General features: G+C 33.1%; 1 protein-coding gene across 8 annotated transcripts in view; it reads left to right on the top strand.

Moving 5' to 3' along the window:
- XRCC4 (X-ray repair cross complementing 4) overlaps positions 1-19,608 on the top strand; it is a 265,655-nt gene that overhangs the window by 111,739 nt on the left and 134,308 nt on the right. For all 8 annotated transcript variants that reach the window (XM_082458232.1, XM_082458239.1, XM_082458233.1 and 5 more), the window contains exons 4-6: positions 7,349-7,515; positions 15,252-15,404; positions 16,460-16,566. In XM_082458232.1, coding sequence (XP_082314358.1) covers positions 7,349-7,515; positions 15,252-15,404; positions 16,460-16,566 — 427 coding nt within the window. The remainder of the gene's footprint in view (positions 1-7,348; positions 7,516-15,251; positions 15,405-16,459; positions 16,567-19,608) is intronic.

Below are 19,608 nucleotides of genomic sequence, written 5' to 3'. Positions count from 1 at the left end.
TCTGTAAAAATATCAAATCACTATGTTATACATCTGAAACTAATATGACATTGTAAATCAACTATACTTCAATGAAAAATTTTTTAAAATGAAAACAGAAACAAACAAAAAATTAACAATGAGAAACTCAACCAAAGGATATAAAAATAACTCTTGATTAGATAAAGAAATGCAGTGGTCCTGAATGGAGAAATTACACTGTAATTCATGTTGGAAATAAGTTAATTCCTTATAAAATAACTTGAAAATGAGTGTAATTCCAAACCAAATTCCTAGTATATTTTTTATGCTTCTTTGTTTGTTTTTAGTTTATCTGAAATTCTGATATGTGTCACTTTTGCCATATTCTCTTGGTTAGAAGCAAGTCAGAGACCTGCCCACTCTCAGGGAGAGGGGATTACATGGGGCCTGAGTACCAGGAGGTTGGGATAATTGGGGGCAATCTTAGAGGAAATGCTTAGTACTCTATAAGCACTTGTTTTCCTGCCTGTAATCATCTGATGGCTTTTTGTTAGAATAAGTTCTGAACTTTTTACTGTGGCCTACAAAATCCTATATGATCTACTCTCCTGTCTACCTTTCCCATCTCATCTCTGTTCTCTACCTCAGTTTTTGCAAGGACTTGTTCCCTGACCACTATATCTAAGCATACTCTGCCCTCTAGTAGCTATCTTATGACTCATTTTATTTTCTTCATTGAATCTACAACTGTGTGAAATTATTATTTGATCATTTGGCATCATCAACTTCCTCTACTAAGATATAAGGTCCAAGAGAGTGGACACATTGTTTTTCTTGTTCAAAACAGTATCTCCAATGCTTAACATATAGTACATACTCAGAAAGTCTGATAAATGAATGAATGAATACATTCTATGTTTAACCATGTAAGAATGGGGATACTAATTTGAGTAAGATGTAGCCCCTATCCCTTTGCAGCTTTCAGACTAGTATGAGAAAAAAAAGTTAATATTGTAATGCTATGATAATTGTCCATGCTCACCCACTAGACTACCCAAGTGTAACTGAATGAATGTCTAATGGAAAGTACAGGGAGGAGTTAGTTTAGTAGTGAGAGGGATGGACAATGAATTCTGTCTTAGCATATGAAGTTTCAGGTCTGTATAGGACATACTGGTGACATCACTCCAAAAATGAGTTAAATGTTTATAGAAGTCTGGACTTTAGGAGAGGTACCACCTGTAGATACACGTTTGGCAGTTTTCAGCTTATCTGTAATAATGGAAGCTGTGATTGTGGATAACCCTAAAACTCTATAGAGAAAAAAGAGAAGTAGGTCAAGGGACCATTCCAAGAAATATTACCGTTTAGGCTCTAAGTGGAAGACAGAGAAGCATACTATGAAGATATGATTAGATGAGTATTATGAGATCTAGTAGAGTGTCAGGAAATCCAAGGCAATATTTCTTTATCAGAACCTAATATCAAAATTAAAGTAACAGGCAAATAATAGGCAACCCCTGCCTTCTACCTACCCCACTACCCCCAATCCAGTTAACTATGGGAAAAGCCTTTTAGTTGATTCTAGATTCATGTATATTAAAAATTTTCATTGTTAATTATAACTCCTAATTAGACCAGATAAGTCTTCTAGTTTTTACTATATTTTCCAAGAACCAAAAGGCTCATCATCTCTATTTCAAGACATAATGGAATAAACATTTACAGTCATTCAAAGTAAAAGTAACTTCTGAGATAGTCTTATCACATGGACCTTTGGGCTTTTCATTCTCAAGGATTCTCTGACTCCCACCAATGAATTTTGCAATTATGAATACCAAATAATTCTTAGATGGTACTTAATATATTAAAGCATATAGCATGGCCTTAAAATCTAATAATTTGTAGCCCTATAATTAGAGCTCAGTGTATTTTCACTTTTAGATGATTGCATTTTGATTGTAAGAACCTATAGGATCTACAGATCTACAACTCTGCATATGCAGAGCCTTGTTTGATCATATAATCATCTTGAGATATTTAAACATTTTTAAATAAGCTTTAAGAAATTTGGTCAAGAAAATAGTTGGAAAGGTGAGATTAATAGTCTCACAATAAAGCTCTCTTATCTGTTTAGAAAGTCCTTATCAGTATTCTTTTCTCAGTTCTAGCTACCTTGGAAGTTAAATGTGACCAGTTGTCAACCTAGGTATGTCACTGTTTTAGAAGATTCATTTGTAATATTTTTTATTTAAATCTAAAATAACATTTCAGCAGGTCACAAAACCAAAGAGTTCATGATACTAAGATCTTAGTAAAAAATAGTTGATTCAGAATACTTACAGTTGATGATTAACATAACTAGGCCAAAGTAATGCAGTTTAGTTTCTTTTTTACTACATAACTTGATTGATTTCCTTTATTGCTAGAATTTTACAGCTATGTATTACAACAATGGTATATTTACAACTATGTATTTGTCTACAATAGACAAAATATCCTGTATTACAAACTATAATGAATAGGCTTTACTTTTTTAGTGTACACATATCTAGACACAGCTAAACTTTTTTTTTGATACTAATAAATTTAAAAACACATACTGAAAAAAAAGGAGTTCCTATCTGACCATTATTGCCTAGGAATCACATCAAGATATCTTTATTCCTCCTTTCCCTTTAGCTTTACATCTTGGTTCCCAGGACAGTAACAAAGATTAATTTTGTAAGGTTATTTAGACTACTTTGATAACGTATCAAAATTCAGCGTCTTTAGTTGATATATTCTAAGCAGAGTATCAACTCACACCTTGATAATCCTCCTATCCCCAGAAACATTTGGAATGACCATAAACAATTCCCCTGGAATTAGTGTTTATTTAGTATATTTTACCAATACTATATATTCTCTTTTATCTGTTTGGCCACTCCAAAGAACCTGATAACTGAGTACACATATAACTTTATATCTATACACTCTTTAAAAAAAAAGTATCTTTTTAGGTTTTATTAAACTTATGTATTATCATAGTATCGAGAGCATTTACGCAATATTTTAACCATGCCCTTTTTGTTGAAATTATACTATTCAATAAAATAAAACTGTTACATCCTTAAACAGATTAAAATATTTCTTAATTTGTATTCAGAGGATCACTGTCCCAATTATTTCCTTTACCTGCCACATTATAATTGTATTTTCTTATTAATAAGGATCATTGCAATTTAAAAAAATTCAAGTCTTTATTGAGCACTTAATATATGTCTAGAACTGTATAAGACACTGTGGAGGCTAAGGAAGACATAAGATAGGGTCTCTGATCTCAAAGAGCTAGAAATTTAAAGTAAAAGACTGCATTTCTGAAACAACAAGAGAAAAATATAGGGAGGATGAAACAGTGAAAAATTGTGTGAGACAAACTCTGAAGTATCGAGAACAGAGAAGCCAATGTAGGCTAAAGTAGTTAAAGAGAATTTGATCTGGACTTTGAAGTGATGGGTAAGGGGGTGTGGCATTTAATCTTGGATTTAAAGAATTGACAGATAGACAGATATCCAGAATAAAAGCCTGGCTAAAGAAAATGGATAAGTTTTCTGAAACTGAGAATTTTTAATGCAGATCAGATCAAAGATGCTATCTGTTTTGCTAGCTAAAATAATGACAGTTTAGAGTCAACTAGTGCAACCTACTATGATTACCAGTATTTAAGAAGTTAATTGTTTTCAAGTTTTTTTTACATGGAAAAATAAAAACATAGCTTAAAATCTTAGATTATAGACTGAATGAGATGCTTAGTATAGGTCTGTGTACACTGAATTCTCCATAAGTTCTTGAGAACTAACTACAAAAAGAAATTTATTTTTGCCCATGCCTCTAAAGAAGAGATATACTTTCAAAATGTCTTTAATTTGTGGTTTCTGACTCTGGTGTACCATTTGAAGTCCTGATTTCATATTGCAGATTATTTTGAAATTACAGAACTAATAAAGAACATCTGTGTTAATAGCCTTACATGTCCAACAAAAAACTAAAGTAAAAGATTTTTAAATTGACAAAAACATACAGTGTAACTTTTGTTGGAATTTGCTAGTTTTAAAAACAATACTTTTCTAAAGTTGCCACTTCATTTGAGGGATGGTATAAAGATGGGCTGAATATAGAGTTAGAGCATAGAAATATTTTATGCTTCTCAATTCATTAGGCCTGATTTGAGGCCCTTCTGTAAGTCCAGTTCACATGGGCGTGGGGTCCCTTGCATCTATGAGGTAGACAGGCTGGAACAGAGGTAGTGAGAGTGGAAGGGTGCTTCCTGCCTTGGCTCTGAACCATGTGTATACAGACAGGATGGTCCAGCAGACTCACTCTCTCATACATTCCAGAACTTTTCTACAAAATAAGCAGAATATTTCAAGTAAAATATTTTTCTTGGATTGAGTTTTAAATACTTCTTGATTATTTTTATTGTTTGGAATAACAGATGTTCACGCCTGTTAAAGAACCCAAAACTAGTGAATATAATTAGAAAAAAAAGAAACTGAAAAATACTTGCCTACTCTTAAGAAGAAATGACATTTTAAGTTTATTCTATACTGAATAGCCGAGAAGAAATTTAAGAATTCTCTTTTGGTATTTTGGATATAAGGATTTGAATGATATTTTGAAAGAAGTTTCTTGTTATCAGTGATTTAAAATTGTTCCCTTTTTCTTTTGCCATCTAAAATAGAAGGTTAGGGGGATAGACTTGTGTTTATCGGTGCATTTGTATTTTACTGATGACTGTATTCAGGACCAGCGTGTGAGCCTGAATGTCACGCTTTGAAATGGATAATGGACCATTATCCATTTGACGTTGTTGAAACTTCCAAGTGATGAAAAACTCTTTCCTTTCTAAAAATGTCCATCTTAGTCAAAGCTTCCTGACAATTGTGATAATGCGAGAATACAAAATCATGGTGTGGGTTTATGTTTTACTGATAATGTAATCTATTGTCTAAAAATAAAATAAGCTTAATTTTTCTTCTGTTCTGTATTGACTCAAAAAGTAATATTCTACAGCTAATCTTTATTTTTTGTATGTTTGTTTGCATAAGAGAAGCTTTAAAAGGTTAGTGCTCAAATTTACTTTCAATTTATATATTCTTTACATAGATAAAACTTCCCTATTTAAACTTATATACTTGTTAAATGGACTCATTATATGCACTTATATGCAAATGTTTTTGGCCATTTGATTCTTAGTATAAGAGAAATAAATCAGATGTGACAAATAGTCTGAAATAATTTCAAAATTCTTAGAATTTTTCCAAGTCTTTTTTGGGTAAAGGCTTAATAATAATAATTACACTATTTTAAAATAATAATTTTACTATTAAAATTAGAATTAAGCTCTAATTTAGGTTTTATATATCTATCTGCACAACTGGATATACTCATTAAAATATTGAAATAAAGGACAATTTTTCTTAATCTGGTTCCCATTCTTTTGTTAAGAAGAGAAAGAGGTGAGATAAAACAAATTAAAGGATTAAGAAGACATTGTGACCTCCTCGGATTTCAAAAAAAAATACACACACAAATACATACGCAATTTCTTTGTGACTAAACCAGTACTATTCAGTCCTCTAAAATGTGCCTGTAATACAAGAATATAAATATCCTTTGTTTTCCTTTACATTTTAAGCAGTATATATACATGTTTTTCAACACCTAGGAATTGTCAGTGTTTAAGTCTTTTCACAGGGTTTCTAAAATATTAAGTAAAACATCTACCTGTGTTTTCAATCTGAAAATTTAAATTGGTAAACATAATTCATCCAGAAAAGTTTACTCTGTGGGGTTAAACAACTAAATGATTCTAAATTATAGGAATTAACTGAAATGTTTTATAAATTGCCACTCAGATTGCAAACATTGGATTTTTACTGTAGTGACTTTTAGTTTTATTTGTAAATTGACTAACAATGATTTGTCTCAGAATTATCAATCACTGTTAAATATTTCTCAATCTGTATGTAACATATGTATAGAAATACTCCTTTACAAGCAAGACACTTTAGAAATATTCCTATTAGTGTATGCCATAATAGAAATTACTGATCCAGGAGACAAACAACAACACAAAACCAAAAAAACCCTTTTGTACTCTCAATTTTGCCACCTACTTAATGCCTTTAAAATCTCTCTTCAGAATTATGTGTCGGTTCTGAACCTAATTCTTCCTCTTACTTGTTGTTTGTTTAGCATACTCATTTATGTCAGGAAACAGTGTAACAGGATAGTATAGTAGGATCTTGATTTTATTCCTTCAATATATTAGATAACTACTCTGAACCTCACTTTACTAATCTATAAAATGGATATAATAATAGTTCCATTTTGGTGATGATTAGATGAGTTTGTATTTGTGCTATGCTTGAGTTATACTTCAATTATAAGGTATGGTGGCTATATAATTATAATTGTCATTTAAAAGCTTATTTTAGTTATAATAATTCTAATTTTAATAGTAAGGATATTATAGTTATTAGTAAATCATTGTGTTTCAGTACTTTATCTATCAAATGAGGAAAGCCTGTGTTCCTTTCAGAATTCCTTAACTATAATAAAATTGTATTACACTGTTTTATTTTGTAGTGCCCTCTAATAGAGGAATTAAGATATTTTTATGTCTTACCTTTATGCAAAAGTACTCAAGTTTGACATGTGACATTATTATTTATAATTTATAGTAATAAATTATTGGTTTTTGATAAAGGAGTAATGACTTACCAGGTTTATCTGTTTTTTAAAACCCTGTATTTTTCTTAGATATTACAAAAATTTTTCTCTTTCTTCACAAGTAGCTTGTGTCAGTTATTTGATTTTAACATCAGTACTAACAGAAACTAGAGTTAAGAATCTGCATGTAGGGACTTCCCTGGCGGTCCAGTGGTTAAGACTCTGCGCTTCCACTGCAGGGGGCACGGGTTCGATCCCTGGTCAGGGAACTAAGATCCTGCATGCATGCCACATGGCCAAAAAAAAAAAAGTCTTCATGTATAATTTCTTTCCTTATTCTGAGGATAGTGACTTAAATTAGGTAGTAGCAAACAGATGGTAGTATGCTTATATGGTATTTATGTTGTTTTCTTTTCTGCTAGGAGGTGGGAGAAAGACTTACCACTTAAAAAGAATTATTCTTAGGTTATATGTTGATTTATATGATAAGCTTTAGTAAGAAAGTAGGAAGTTGCCCAGTAGTTTTGTTCATTGTATTTATATCTGGTAAATGCACTATATTTAAATCTTACACTTTTTTCCCCTCAGAAGAAAATACGTGTATTTAAAACTGGGACACTCAATCTTGATATTCTCCCCCAAAGCTAATCATGTTTTCTTTTCATTCTAGTTCAGACTTGGTTCCTTCAACCTAGAGAAAGTTGCAAACCCAGCTGAGGTCATTAGAGAACTTATTTGTCATTGCCTGGACACCATTGCAGAAAACCAAGCCAAAAATGAGCACCTGCAGAAAGAAAATGAAAGGCTTCTGAGAGACTGGAATGATGTCCAAAGACGGTGTGTGCATAATGTGCTTGTATCATAAAAACACTCAGCTCTTTATATCATTGTAGCTATAAGTTAATGATTTATACATTTATAATATATGTAGACTAGCATATATTTAAAATGAAATCTATCATTAATTATACCTTTACTTAATGTGATTAAACTAAATTATTGGTCATTATTGTACATTTTATGAGTACATTAACACTTTTAGGTCCTTAATATTTGGTAGCACCGGCAAACTAATAACAATAAGGAGTAATTGGACAATGAGAATCAGAACCCATTAATATTAATCAAAGTTTAGGAAGTTGATATTTATAAGGATTAATTGACTTCAAATTATAAGATTAATAATGAATAAAAAAGGCATGAAATATAAATAAGCATAGTTGATTCCTTATTCGGAATCTTTTTATGAATGGCATCTATTTCAAGTGAAGTTTGTGTTTTGGTTCCTAATAAAGACTTATTTTTGCTGATTGATTGAAAATTCATACTATCAGCATTTTAAAAAGACGTAATTGTTACTACTGGATAAGACATTTGAAAGCTTTTATTTTCCTGATTTTGCTCCTTATCTTTTAAACGATGAAGAAGAAAGTGACCTATCTTCTCAATTATGCATTTTTCTCAACTATATCATAATCTAGGCTGGTCCAGGGTGTAGCCTGTATTACTCTATTGTGTAAAAGATGTTTGAAGGAAATAAAATATATGTTGTGAATATTTGTATCTCTATAAAGATACATAAATATAATATGCATGCATTTGTATATATATACATTGCAACATTTGAAATAATTATGTAGAATATATAAAATAATAATTATTATTATTACATCCAGTATATAAAGTAGATTTTATATCTTTCATTCAAACCAGTTGCTCTAAAACACAAGAACATTTATCCAATTTAGGGTCTTTTTAGGGTACTCACTAAGATTGTTCTTTATGGACATTAGTAAGTATATGGGGGAGTGCATGAAAAACGTGAAGGGTTTTATCATCATCAATATATGTATGTGAAAATGAGGTTGACTAGAGGAAATTGTTTCTATACATTTACTTATATTTATTAATTAATGCAAGGCATCAACTTAACAACTATCACCTAAAACTTGGTTCTATTTGGCTCTCATTTATTATATTAATAAAGTATCTTGTTTTCTTTTAGTTCTGAATTAATTTTTTATCTCCAATTATATAAAGTAATTAGACCAAATCAAAATTATATAAATGTTAGGAAACCATACAGAAAAATAATTTAGCGTTTCTCTTTAACTTTCTCTTTAAAATTCATGTTCCTATGAATTAATATCAAATATTTGTTCTAGAAAGCATGTTTGGGGCTCATATCAGTAGTTTGGGTGTGTTTTTCTATTTTATATACAAAATGAATCAAATGAAAGGAGACGTACTCTGGTCGTGATAAGCCATTATATTAAAAACTCAAAATACCCTCAGGATGATTGGAAATTTGATTCACAAATTGCCCACAAAAATGCAGACTGGGTACTTGGTACTTGAGCAAATTGCTTTAAAATGTCTGCCAGAGGTTGAAAGAGGTATTATCTCATCAGTATTCAACACCACTGCCATAGGATGGAAAGCAGCAGGGAACAAAGATGAGACAGTGGAGACAAATATACCTTGTGCTGTAAAACAGCATATGAGGGTATATATAATATGTGCCCCAAGGATGCTTGATTTGCTATTTCTGAATTACCCAGAAAATTCTTTTGTGTTATTGTGGCAAAAAGTTACCTATTTGATCAAAGGCATAGCCATGTAGCTTATCACAGTCTTATTATGCTCCAGCTATTCTTTTATTTTGTAAATACTGGATCACATATCTTCTTCAGGAATTGAAGATGTGTGCCCTTGGAGTGGCCCTTCAAACAGAGGAAACAAAATCCACTCCAGAGAATTCTAGGCTCTTGGTTGTATACTAGATGTTGGATTAGTAGATTTATCTATTTTCCAAATTTGGTTTTCTTTCGTATCACAGAGAAAGTGGCCATTTTAAAGAGCTGTAAATACACCTTGGTCGTGGCCAAGCAGTATTTCCTGAAGTGTTCCCTCTCCAGAGCCTTAGTACACTGGGAAATGAGCAAAGCATTTACAGCTCCTGCTTCCATAAGGCAGTAGTACTTTTTTTTTTTTTTTTTTTTTTAAAGAAATTCACGTTCTTTTATTTATTTATTTATTTATTTATGACTGTGTTGAGTCTTCGTTTCTGTGCGAGGGCTTTCTCTAGTTGCGGCAAGTGGGGACCACTCTTCATCGCGGTGCGCGGGCCTCTCACCATCGCGGCCTCTCTTGTTGCGGAGCACAGGCTCCAGACGCGCAGGCTCAGTAATTGTGGCTCACGGGACCAGTTGCTCCGTGGCATGTGGGATCTTCCCAGACCAGGGCTCGAACCCGTGTCCCCTGCATTGGCAGGCAGATTCTCAACCACTGCGCCACCAGGGAAGCCCCAGGCAGTAGTACTGATCAAGAGTCTTTAGAGAGATTAGAAATAGGATACAAACATACTGAGTTAGGTAACTGACCACATAGATAGTAGAGTTGAGGTCATCTCAGTAGGCCTGGTCACAGTTCAGTTTCCTGTGCTGCTTCTGATTAGTCTTATATCAGTGTCCATTCGTGATCCAATCATTTCTTCCTTATCATTGTTCAAGACTATGTGTGCCTGGGAGAGTGGGGGTGTGGGGCACAAAATAGGTGCTGAGAATTCCCTTAGAAGCTATGGTAGATAGGTCTGAAATATATTTAATACACAATAGGATATTATATGAGCAAAAAGCAATCATACACATGTGTGCTTATACCATGGAAAATGTTTATGATGTGTTGAGGCAAAATGTGAATTTCCAAAAATATGAAGAGTATCTCATTTTTTTGTAAAATGTGTCTTTAGCTAGAGAGTATCTAGAAGGAGAAAATTAAATGATAATAGTGTGTGTCTGGAATTGTGGATTAAATTTTCCTTTACTTCTTGGGAGTATTTTTTGCACATATTTTTGTATTTAAATATGTATCATTATTATAATCAGAGCCAAATCTAAAGCTATTTCCATTTGGGATGGCAGTGGAGAATAAATAAGGTTTGAGTAAGGAGTGAGGAATTACAGTAAGAGTAAAAAGAATGAGATTTAACGTGTAGACTTTTAACATATATATTTGCTGTTATTCTTTTATTTGCTATTTAATAATTGCAGTCTTAGCTCCATTTTAAACAAGTGACATTACTGGATTAATTTAATTCTGTATAGTTTAGATAAAGGAGAAGACATTAGAAATATTGTATGTAAATCCTTAGTTCATTAGCTATATTTATTTCACTGGTTTTTCCTATTTAGTTTCAAATAACAACTCTCAAGTTCCACGTTACTGAATAGGTCTTTTGTTTGCACTCAGACATCAAGTTAGAAACTCTCTAGCTTTACTCTGAGTTATAGTTATTAAACCTATAATTGAAGGCAGTTTTCAGCATTTTGAATTGGGTTGACACTCATGGAATCATTAGAATAGAAGAGACCTTGAAAGCTCTTCTACTTCATCTCTCTGCCTTCAAGCTAGGATCACATTATAGCCAGATGAATTTAGTCCAATTTTTAAAGACCTCAAGAGATATCTTCAACTCCCGTTGGTAGCCCATTACATTGTTTAAGAACAGTCACAGGCAGAAAATTCTTCCTTCCATCTATTGGTAATCTGAGTCCTTCATGGTGTACTGAAGGCCATTTCCTCTTGTTCTGTCATCAGAAAGGATGAGGAACAGCTGTTTACCATCTTCTTCAGTACTTAAAGGCTTATTAAATCTCTTTACCACTGCTTGCTTTTCCAGTCCTTTTTAGCATTCTTTGTCCTCTGAACTCTATGTAGATTTTCTTTTGCTGCACAACCCTGACCTGGATATAAATTTGATCAGAGCTGTAAATACAAGGATTACTGCACTGTTTCTAAGTACCACATGTTCACATTTACATATATATTGTTTTATTTTGGGCTATCATTTACTCTTTTATTTTGGATGTTATTTCTCCATGAAATTACCTTGTTTCTGCTCTCATTTTTGTTTTTTTTAATTAATTAATTAATTAATTTACTTTATTTATTTATTTTTGGCTGCGTTGGGTCTTCCTTGCTGCCTGCGTGCTTTCTCTAGTTGCAGCAAGCGGGGGCTACTCTTCGTTGCGGTGCGTGGGCTTCTCATTGTGTTGGCTTTTCTTGTTGCGGAGCACAGGCTCTAGGCACGCGGGCTTCCGTAGTTGTGGCTCGCGGGCTCTAGAGCGCAGGGTCAGTAGTTGTGGCGCACTCACGGGCTTCGTTGCTCCGTGGCATGTGGGAACTTCCCGGACCAGGTCTTGAACCCTTGTCCCCTGCATTGGCAGGCGGATTCTTAACCACTGTGCCACCAGGGAAGCCCCTTTGTTGTTTTTTTTACATTTATTCTTAAATTCTTTGTTTTCCCATCCAGAAATATTTTATTTTGAATATTCAGTGTTTTCCATATTTAGTTTTTACTCTTTTAGTTTTTTTTTTTTTTCTTAAGTACTATCCTTTGGTCCCGAGTTCCTAGATACCTCAGTCCTAGGCTGCTGATTAAACTTTATTGTCCTGTTGTCCCAGTCACTGTTAAAAGGATAAAGCATCATTAGGCCTTTCCTGTTTGATGTTATTTATGGTTTCATCAGGTTTGAGCTTTGCTTTGGAGATGATCCTTGGACTAGCTGTGGTCTGATCTGGTTGTATGTAAGTTCTCCTTTAGTATTGCTAAACTTAGCAATGAATCCCATATGTCTCACTTACTAATACCTGTTCAGTTCTTGAGGTGGAGGTTGGCAGGAGGCAAGTATCAATAATATGGAAGGCATAGTAACATCATAATGCTGTAAGGGAGAAATGGCATTACAAATGTGATGGGAGGATGGTATGTACCTGTTAGTTACTGAATATTAAATAAAAAGATAGAGTTCTCTGAATTTGTTAATAATTAATAATCAAGAGTAAATTCATATCCTGAAACTATTCACAATAATACTATTTCCTAGCCAACTCCCACTCCCCAGCTTTGTCTAGGAAGTGTTATTCAGTTTAATGATTAGAGGTTTGGTTGTAACAAAAGCCTAAGGCTTTGCTAAAACCAAGCAAGGTTAACTCACAGAATGCCATTCATTCTACTGAGTTTGCTTTCCTATCACAGAAATGTTGTTACCTTTGACAATGTAGCCATGACACTATCTATTCAGATTAATAATATTCTTTAGAGAAAAAGATATGATATTTCATTTTGATATCTATTTTCATTTTTAATTCATGAGTTATACCAAATGTTAATTTTAATAAAGGTTTGGAAATTTGCTTGATAGTTGGTAAGTACACATAATCTTTCAATCAAGAATTATTGAAGTGATTTATATGGAAATTAAATATGCCTTTAAATCAGATAAGTTACTAATTGGTTACTATTATGGTTTTACATATTGAATTATTATACAAGATTTTTATTGTAAAGTTTTATAACTGATTTTTACTTTGTATATGTTTAAAGTATTTTATTATTGTACACTCAGGTGTATGTTCTAGTTACCTTTTAAACATTTGTTATTGTGTTACATTGGAAACTAGTACAAGAAAATAAGAATATAATGTTTACAAACACTTTGCATCTGAAATATAAATGCAGTAACATGTCCCAGCTTAAAATAAGCCATCAATATTGGCAGCTTCTCCTCAACTTTGGCTCTATTTTTTTCCCACACCTTTTGGAGTACTTTATCAGAGAGCTTTGCTTGATGATATATTAATATTTATATTAATATTTATCACAGTTTTTTTCGCAAGTGGATAAACAATTTTTTTAATTAAAGTTAAGCCTGAATAAAATGTTCAGCAAGTACAGATGAGTATGAAATTAAAAATCCTCTATCCTTAGCCTACCCTTGGAGGTAATTAATTTTTAGAATTTCTATTTTCATTCTTTTGGTGATTTGCTACATATACTTATTCACTCTACTTCTTAATGTTCTGAAATTTAAGATTTACTTGTTTGCTCCCTGCTATAAGATGAGGAATTTTCATCACTTCCCCTGGTCTTGTTTTTCTCCCCTGAACCACATCCCAGGTTTCGTTTTAATTTTACTTTCATGCATCTTTTGGTCACATTTATTTATTTTAAAATCCATTAGCCTTTTAGGCAATGTAATTGATTCCCTCTTTACAAAATATAAGTATTAAGCATCGCTACGCTCTTTCATTTATTTTCTTCCTTTCTATGCCTAAACTCTTTTAGCTGTACCATTATGTGCATCACTTAAATATCACAATTTTTTTTTTTTTTTAAATATCACAATTTTTTAGAAGCTTGAAGAAGATGAAAAATATTACTGTTACAATAGTGAATAGCTATTAAAGGAGTGAAAAATATAATATTCAGAATCACTGGTTTTCCATTTCTTTATAAGATGTCCATATTAACTTTCTCACTTCATTCATTTATCTGATAAATAGCTATTCAACATCTGTTGAATGCCAAACACTATGCTAGGCACAGAGGGTAAAGCAGCCAATAAAACATACATGCTCTCTGCCCTTACGGAGTTCACAGCCTTGGCAATGACTATGGTATAAGACTGCTGTAATTGGTCCCAGAAAATATAATGCCATATGTTCCCTCTCATCCCATGAGAGGCCCTAATTCTTTGCATTTCTAGCTAGGTAGTCTCTTGAAAGTATAAGGGCATGTATATCAAATTTTGACATTTTTGTTTCTAATTATTTCACTGAAAAATATATATATTTAAATAATATATATAATGAAAATACTGGAATACCTGTATAGAAAAACAAGTATAATTAACAGTATGGTAAAGAGAAAACCAGGTAGAGCTAAACTACTTTGAAAAGAATATATTACATGAAATAATTTATATTTGAATCTTTAAAATAGAGGTTTATTCATGGTGTGTGTGTATGCACATATCAAGTATATACAACCTCTGCTAGTTTGCCTTCTTTATTTTATATATATCTGAGAGATTAAAATTAGTACAGTCTCTTGTTAGCTCATTTGAACATTGTAGGAAGAATTATAAATGATAGAGAATTTTATGTTTTGTCTTATATATCTAAATTTTAAAATGTATAGTGTTTCACATTTGCTGTTTCATTAATCTCCTTGGACATTTCAAGTTGGATAAAAATATGTGTGTGTGTATGTGTGTATGTGTGTGTGTGTTTGCTGGGTTATAAGATACAACTGGGTATGTCATGTTCTTGTTGTGGAGCAGTTCATAATCTGTTTGGGGAGAACAGATTAGGTAAATTACTTAATCACAAAACAAGATCATGGTTGCTGTTATAGTAATATTAACAAAGTACAAGAAACATAGGCTATAGTGACTTGTTTGAAATTTCTCCCACAAATATGTTCTTTTGGAAATAAACCGTAGATGTGAATAAGTTATTACATTTAGGCATTTAGATGTTTTAAAAGCTTTTTTGCTATCAGTTTCCAATTTCTATCCTTTTCTCAGTATGTAAACTACAAACGCTAATGAACAATAAGTTCTAATTATTTGTTTACCTATATAAAACTTTAAATCAATGAAAACATGTTAAAATGATTTTAATTGTATTTTTCTTGAAAAATTTTCTTGAAATTGTCTTCAGTATTAGATTGAATAATGCTAAAACAAAACCTGCATGATTTATTTATTTGTTTTTTTATATTTTAGATTTGAAAAATATGTGAGTGCTAAGGACGCTTTGGAGACTGATCTTTATAAACGGTTCATTCTGGTGCTGAATGAGAAGAAAGCAAAGATCAGAAGCTTACATAAATTGTTAAATGAAGTTCAAGAACTGGAAAAGAGCATCGAACATAAAAGGTGTTTTGACCTTTCTGTTTTGGGATGGCAGATGCAGACATTTTAGTGGAATTTCTTCCCAAACTTAATGAAAGTTAGATGCCAACTTTTTAGTAATATGAGATCATTTGATAGTCTGGGGTTGGATGCTCTGGTTGTTAGATGCAGTGGACTGGAGAATTCTCAACATGATCTCTCCCATGTCTGCCCAACTGTCACACCTAGACTTAAATCATAAAACTGGCGTGAGATTTACCTAAATAATATTAGTTTAATTCTTAGGCATCACTAAGAAATATATTAATTAAAAACTTTCATCTTCTACAGAACCATAGAGTTGGGCACACATTTGTAATCTCGATGTCTAAACAATGCTTAATTTTAGAATCAAGTGGCTCTAAATGTGAATATGTACTTGATTTTTAAGGAAGAATCATAGGTGACTTATGACTGGTATGGCTTGGACAATTATAATAATATTGGGCATTAGCTGATATAGATTTGGGTCTCTTACCCTGAATCTGAGAGAAAGCACAAATCTACTAATGGCATAATATAAAGAATATAACGTTTGATGTCAGATGATCCTAGTTCAAGTGTTGATCTGGTACTGATAGATAGTATCTTTGGGCGAGTCCTTAAACTCTCTGTGCCTTACTTGGATATCTTCGTAATAAGAATAAAGGTACCCATCTCAGAATTTTGGGGAGACCAAATGAAAGGCAGAACTGCTTTGAGATCAGTAAAGTACTGATTACTCTGTGACCCACAGAAGGTAATTTAGAAGAATAGTATTGTGATTTGATAGATAAATAATAAATGATAATAAACTGACTCAAGAATTAATTATAGTGAGCACTAAACCACATTTATATACGGTAAAAGAGAAACTTGTTCTTAAGAGAGTTAACATATAGTCTTTAAAGTGCTTTCATCTTAATTATATATATTTCAATATATATTTGTTTAATTATAATGTTTTTCCAGGGATATTTTCTATAATTACTTACTGGTGAATTTGATACCTAGCCAGGAGTGAACCAATAATTTATAAGTCTACCTCTCTCTGTTTCTAGGGAAACTCCAACATGTTCTGAAATGACTACTGACAGAGATGCAATCTATGATGAAAGTACTGATGAGGAAAGTGAAATCCCACCTAATCCCTCTGTGTTAAGTCCAGGTAAAGTAAATACATTTATTTCCTTTGTTGAGCATCTCACTTGGGCTTATTATTTATTACTTATTATGATAATAAACATTAAAGAAAAATATTATGAAAATAATTTTTTCTACACACATTCTTTAGGGTTTTTAGTCTAAAACCACAACTACTTAATGTTAAAAATTAATATTTATTATAAAATGCAGCAACTCGTTGGCAACAACAAAACAAGCAAGCATGCACATGTATATACGTACACACACACATATACATCAAGGTATACTATTCCTTATTAAACAAAGATGCATAAGCGATAAGCAAGATATGTCTTCACGTCAAATATGTACCAGGAACTCTTCTATGCAGTAGAGAGCAAAACACAAAAATTTCCTCTTTCGTGGAGTTTAAATTCTAGCCAGGGAAACAGACAATAGCAAGATGAGTAAATTAAAGTATGTGAGTGATAAATGCTGAGGAGAAAAATAAACCAGGGAAGGATGATAAAAAATGTCAGGGTGGGAATAAGGATGAGGGTTGTGATTTTAGCTAAGGCACCAGAAAAGACCTCGGTGAAAAGGTGATAAGTCTACCTGTGGGAAGAGCGTGCCAGGCAGAAAAAGCAGTTAAGTACAAACGCCCTGATGTGGGAGTTTGCCTGATGTGTTCAAGCAATAGCATGGAGAGCAGTGTGCATAAAGTGGAGAGATGAAGATAGGGAGTATTAGGAGATGAGGTCAAAGAGGCCAGATCATGTATAAGGTCTTCTAGGCCATTGTATGGATTTCAGTTTTCAATTTGAGTGATACTGGAAACTGTTACAGAATTTTAACTAGTCAAGTGACATGATCTGACTTAAGTTTTAACAGGATTAATCTGTTGTGTTGAGAATATAGGATGATAAGTGCAGAAGATATAACAGACAGAAAGCTAGTTCAACAGTGAGTGAAGGATGAGAGGACCTTAGACCAGAGTGAAAGCAGTGAAGGTGGTAAACAAAGGGCAGATTCTAGAAACGTTTAGAGGCAGCAGGATTTGCTGACGAAGTGGGTATGGGTCATCAGAGAAAGACAGTGGTGATGGTAAGCTTTTTGGAATGAACTATTGAAAGATGCAGTTGACCTAGCAAGGTGGGGGAGACTGCGAGGGGAAGGGCTGGACCTCAGTTTTGGAAACATTAATTCTGAGATATTGAGTAGAGAGATGGATATACAAATTTGGACTTTGGGGGAGGGCTCCTGCTGACAAATAAGATGGTATTTATAGCTGACTGAGGTCTCAAGGGAGTTTGAGAAGACCGAAAAGAGCAGTGGTCCAGGGACTCAGCCCTAATACACTTGAGTGCGCAGAGGTCAGGAAGATGAGGAGACCAACGCAGAAGACTGAGGGAGCAGCAAATATTGTAGGTGTGGTATCCTGAAAGCCAAGTCAACAAACTGTTTCAAGGAGGAGACTGTGATCAGCTGAGTTGAATGCTGCAAATTGGTCAAGGAAGATGAGGATGAGCACTGACTGCTGTATTTAGCAATACAAATGTTACTGCAGCTCTTAAAACATTTTCAGTGGAATGGTGGGGAGTAGAACAGGAGGCTCAAAAGGAATGAGAAGAGAGAATTGGAGAAGAGATAGCAAATATCAGCAACACTTTTAACAAGTTTTACTGTAAAAAAAAGGAAAAACCCAGGTCAAGATCTGGAGGGGGAAGTGAGCTCAAGAGGTTTTTTTTTCTCTTAGATGAGAGAAATAATGCCATGTTTGCCTACTGATGGGAGTACATAAGGAGAGAGAGAAAAAAATGTCCAGGCAGTAGACAGCGGTAAGAATTGCTAAAATACTGTCTCTAAGTAGAGAAGATGGTATCAGATGCACAAACGGCAGGATTCATTTAGCTAGGAGCATGGGCACTTCCCCTAATGAGAGGAAAGAAGGTAGAATAAATGAACAAAGACACAGGAAAGTGTCTAATTGCATTCATGGAAACGTTCTGAAGGTGTTGCTTAAATTAGTTGATTGATTAATCTGATTCTAATTAGATTTGAATTGGGTCAGTCACACACAGACTCATTTTGCATATGAGAGTAAAATTTCATTTGGAGGCTATGCTTGGTTTACATTTGTGACCCATTTAAAATGAAATCTTTTTAAAATAATCAGATGTAATTGAAAGCTCACAAAGACAGAGAATCTGTACTCTTTCCAATTTGAACATTCTGAATTTTTATTAAACACAATGGCCTTTGATTTTGTTCCCTATTCAGAGTATCTCACGAAACTTTGATGTAGATGAAAATTATTTTTGAAGAGAAAGTATACGGTTAAACATGGGTATATGAGAATGGGGTCCTTTATGTATCGTCTCTTTTAAGCAAAGCTTTACGTTATAATTGTACTCTTTTAAATTTGGCAAAATTTCTCTTCAAAAATGTTTAGGTCATTGCGTATTTTTTCTATATTTTACATGGAATTTTTTCTTTAACTCATATCTAGTTCACAACATATTTGACCATAGGTCTCTGATTCTAATTTTTTTTTTTTGCATTTAACTTGCTTTTGACAAGTTTTCTATGTCAAGAATTAAGAGCATTTTTATTAGAAGTTTTAGCTGTTCTTTTCTCTCTGCTTCAGCAAGAAGTGTTCATGAAACTGGTTTGCTAAAGGAAAAAAAAGTGAATCTTAGATCTAAAGTGCTTAATTTTGCATTAAGCACTAGATTCTATAGATCTGAGGAAAAACATTATATATGTTAAACAACAAAATCAGCCTCATAATTTACCAGATTCCATAATCTATTCTTTTATGGCAGCAAAATATATTCCAAGTCCATGAGATTTTTTTTTTTTTTAATTTTATTTATTTATTTATTTATGGCTGTGTTGGGTCTTCGTTTCTGTGCGAGGGTTTTCTCTGGTTGCGGCAAGTGGGGCCACTCTTCATCACTATGCACGGGCGTCTCACTATCGTGGCCTCTCTTGTTGCGGAGCACAGGCTCCAGACGCGCAGGCTCAGCAGTTGTGGCTCACGGGCTCCGCGGCATGTGGGATCTTCCCAGACCAGGGCTCGAAC

This window comes from Balaenoptera physalus, assembly GCF_965194825.1.
Source record: "Balaenoptera physalus genome assembly, chromosome: 3".
NCBI classification, from domain to species: domain Eukaryota; kingdom Metazoa; phylum Chordata; class Mammalia; order Artiodactyla; family Balaenopteridae; genus Balaenoptera; species Balaenoptera physalus.
Note: the sequence above shows the minus strand (reverse complement) of the source record. Positions and strands in the feature narration are given on the sequence as shown.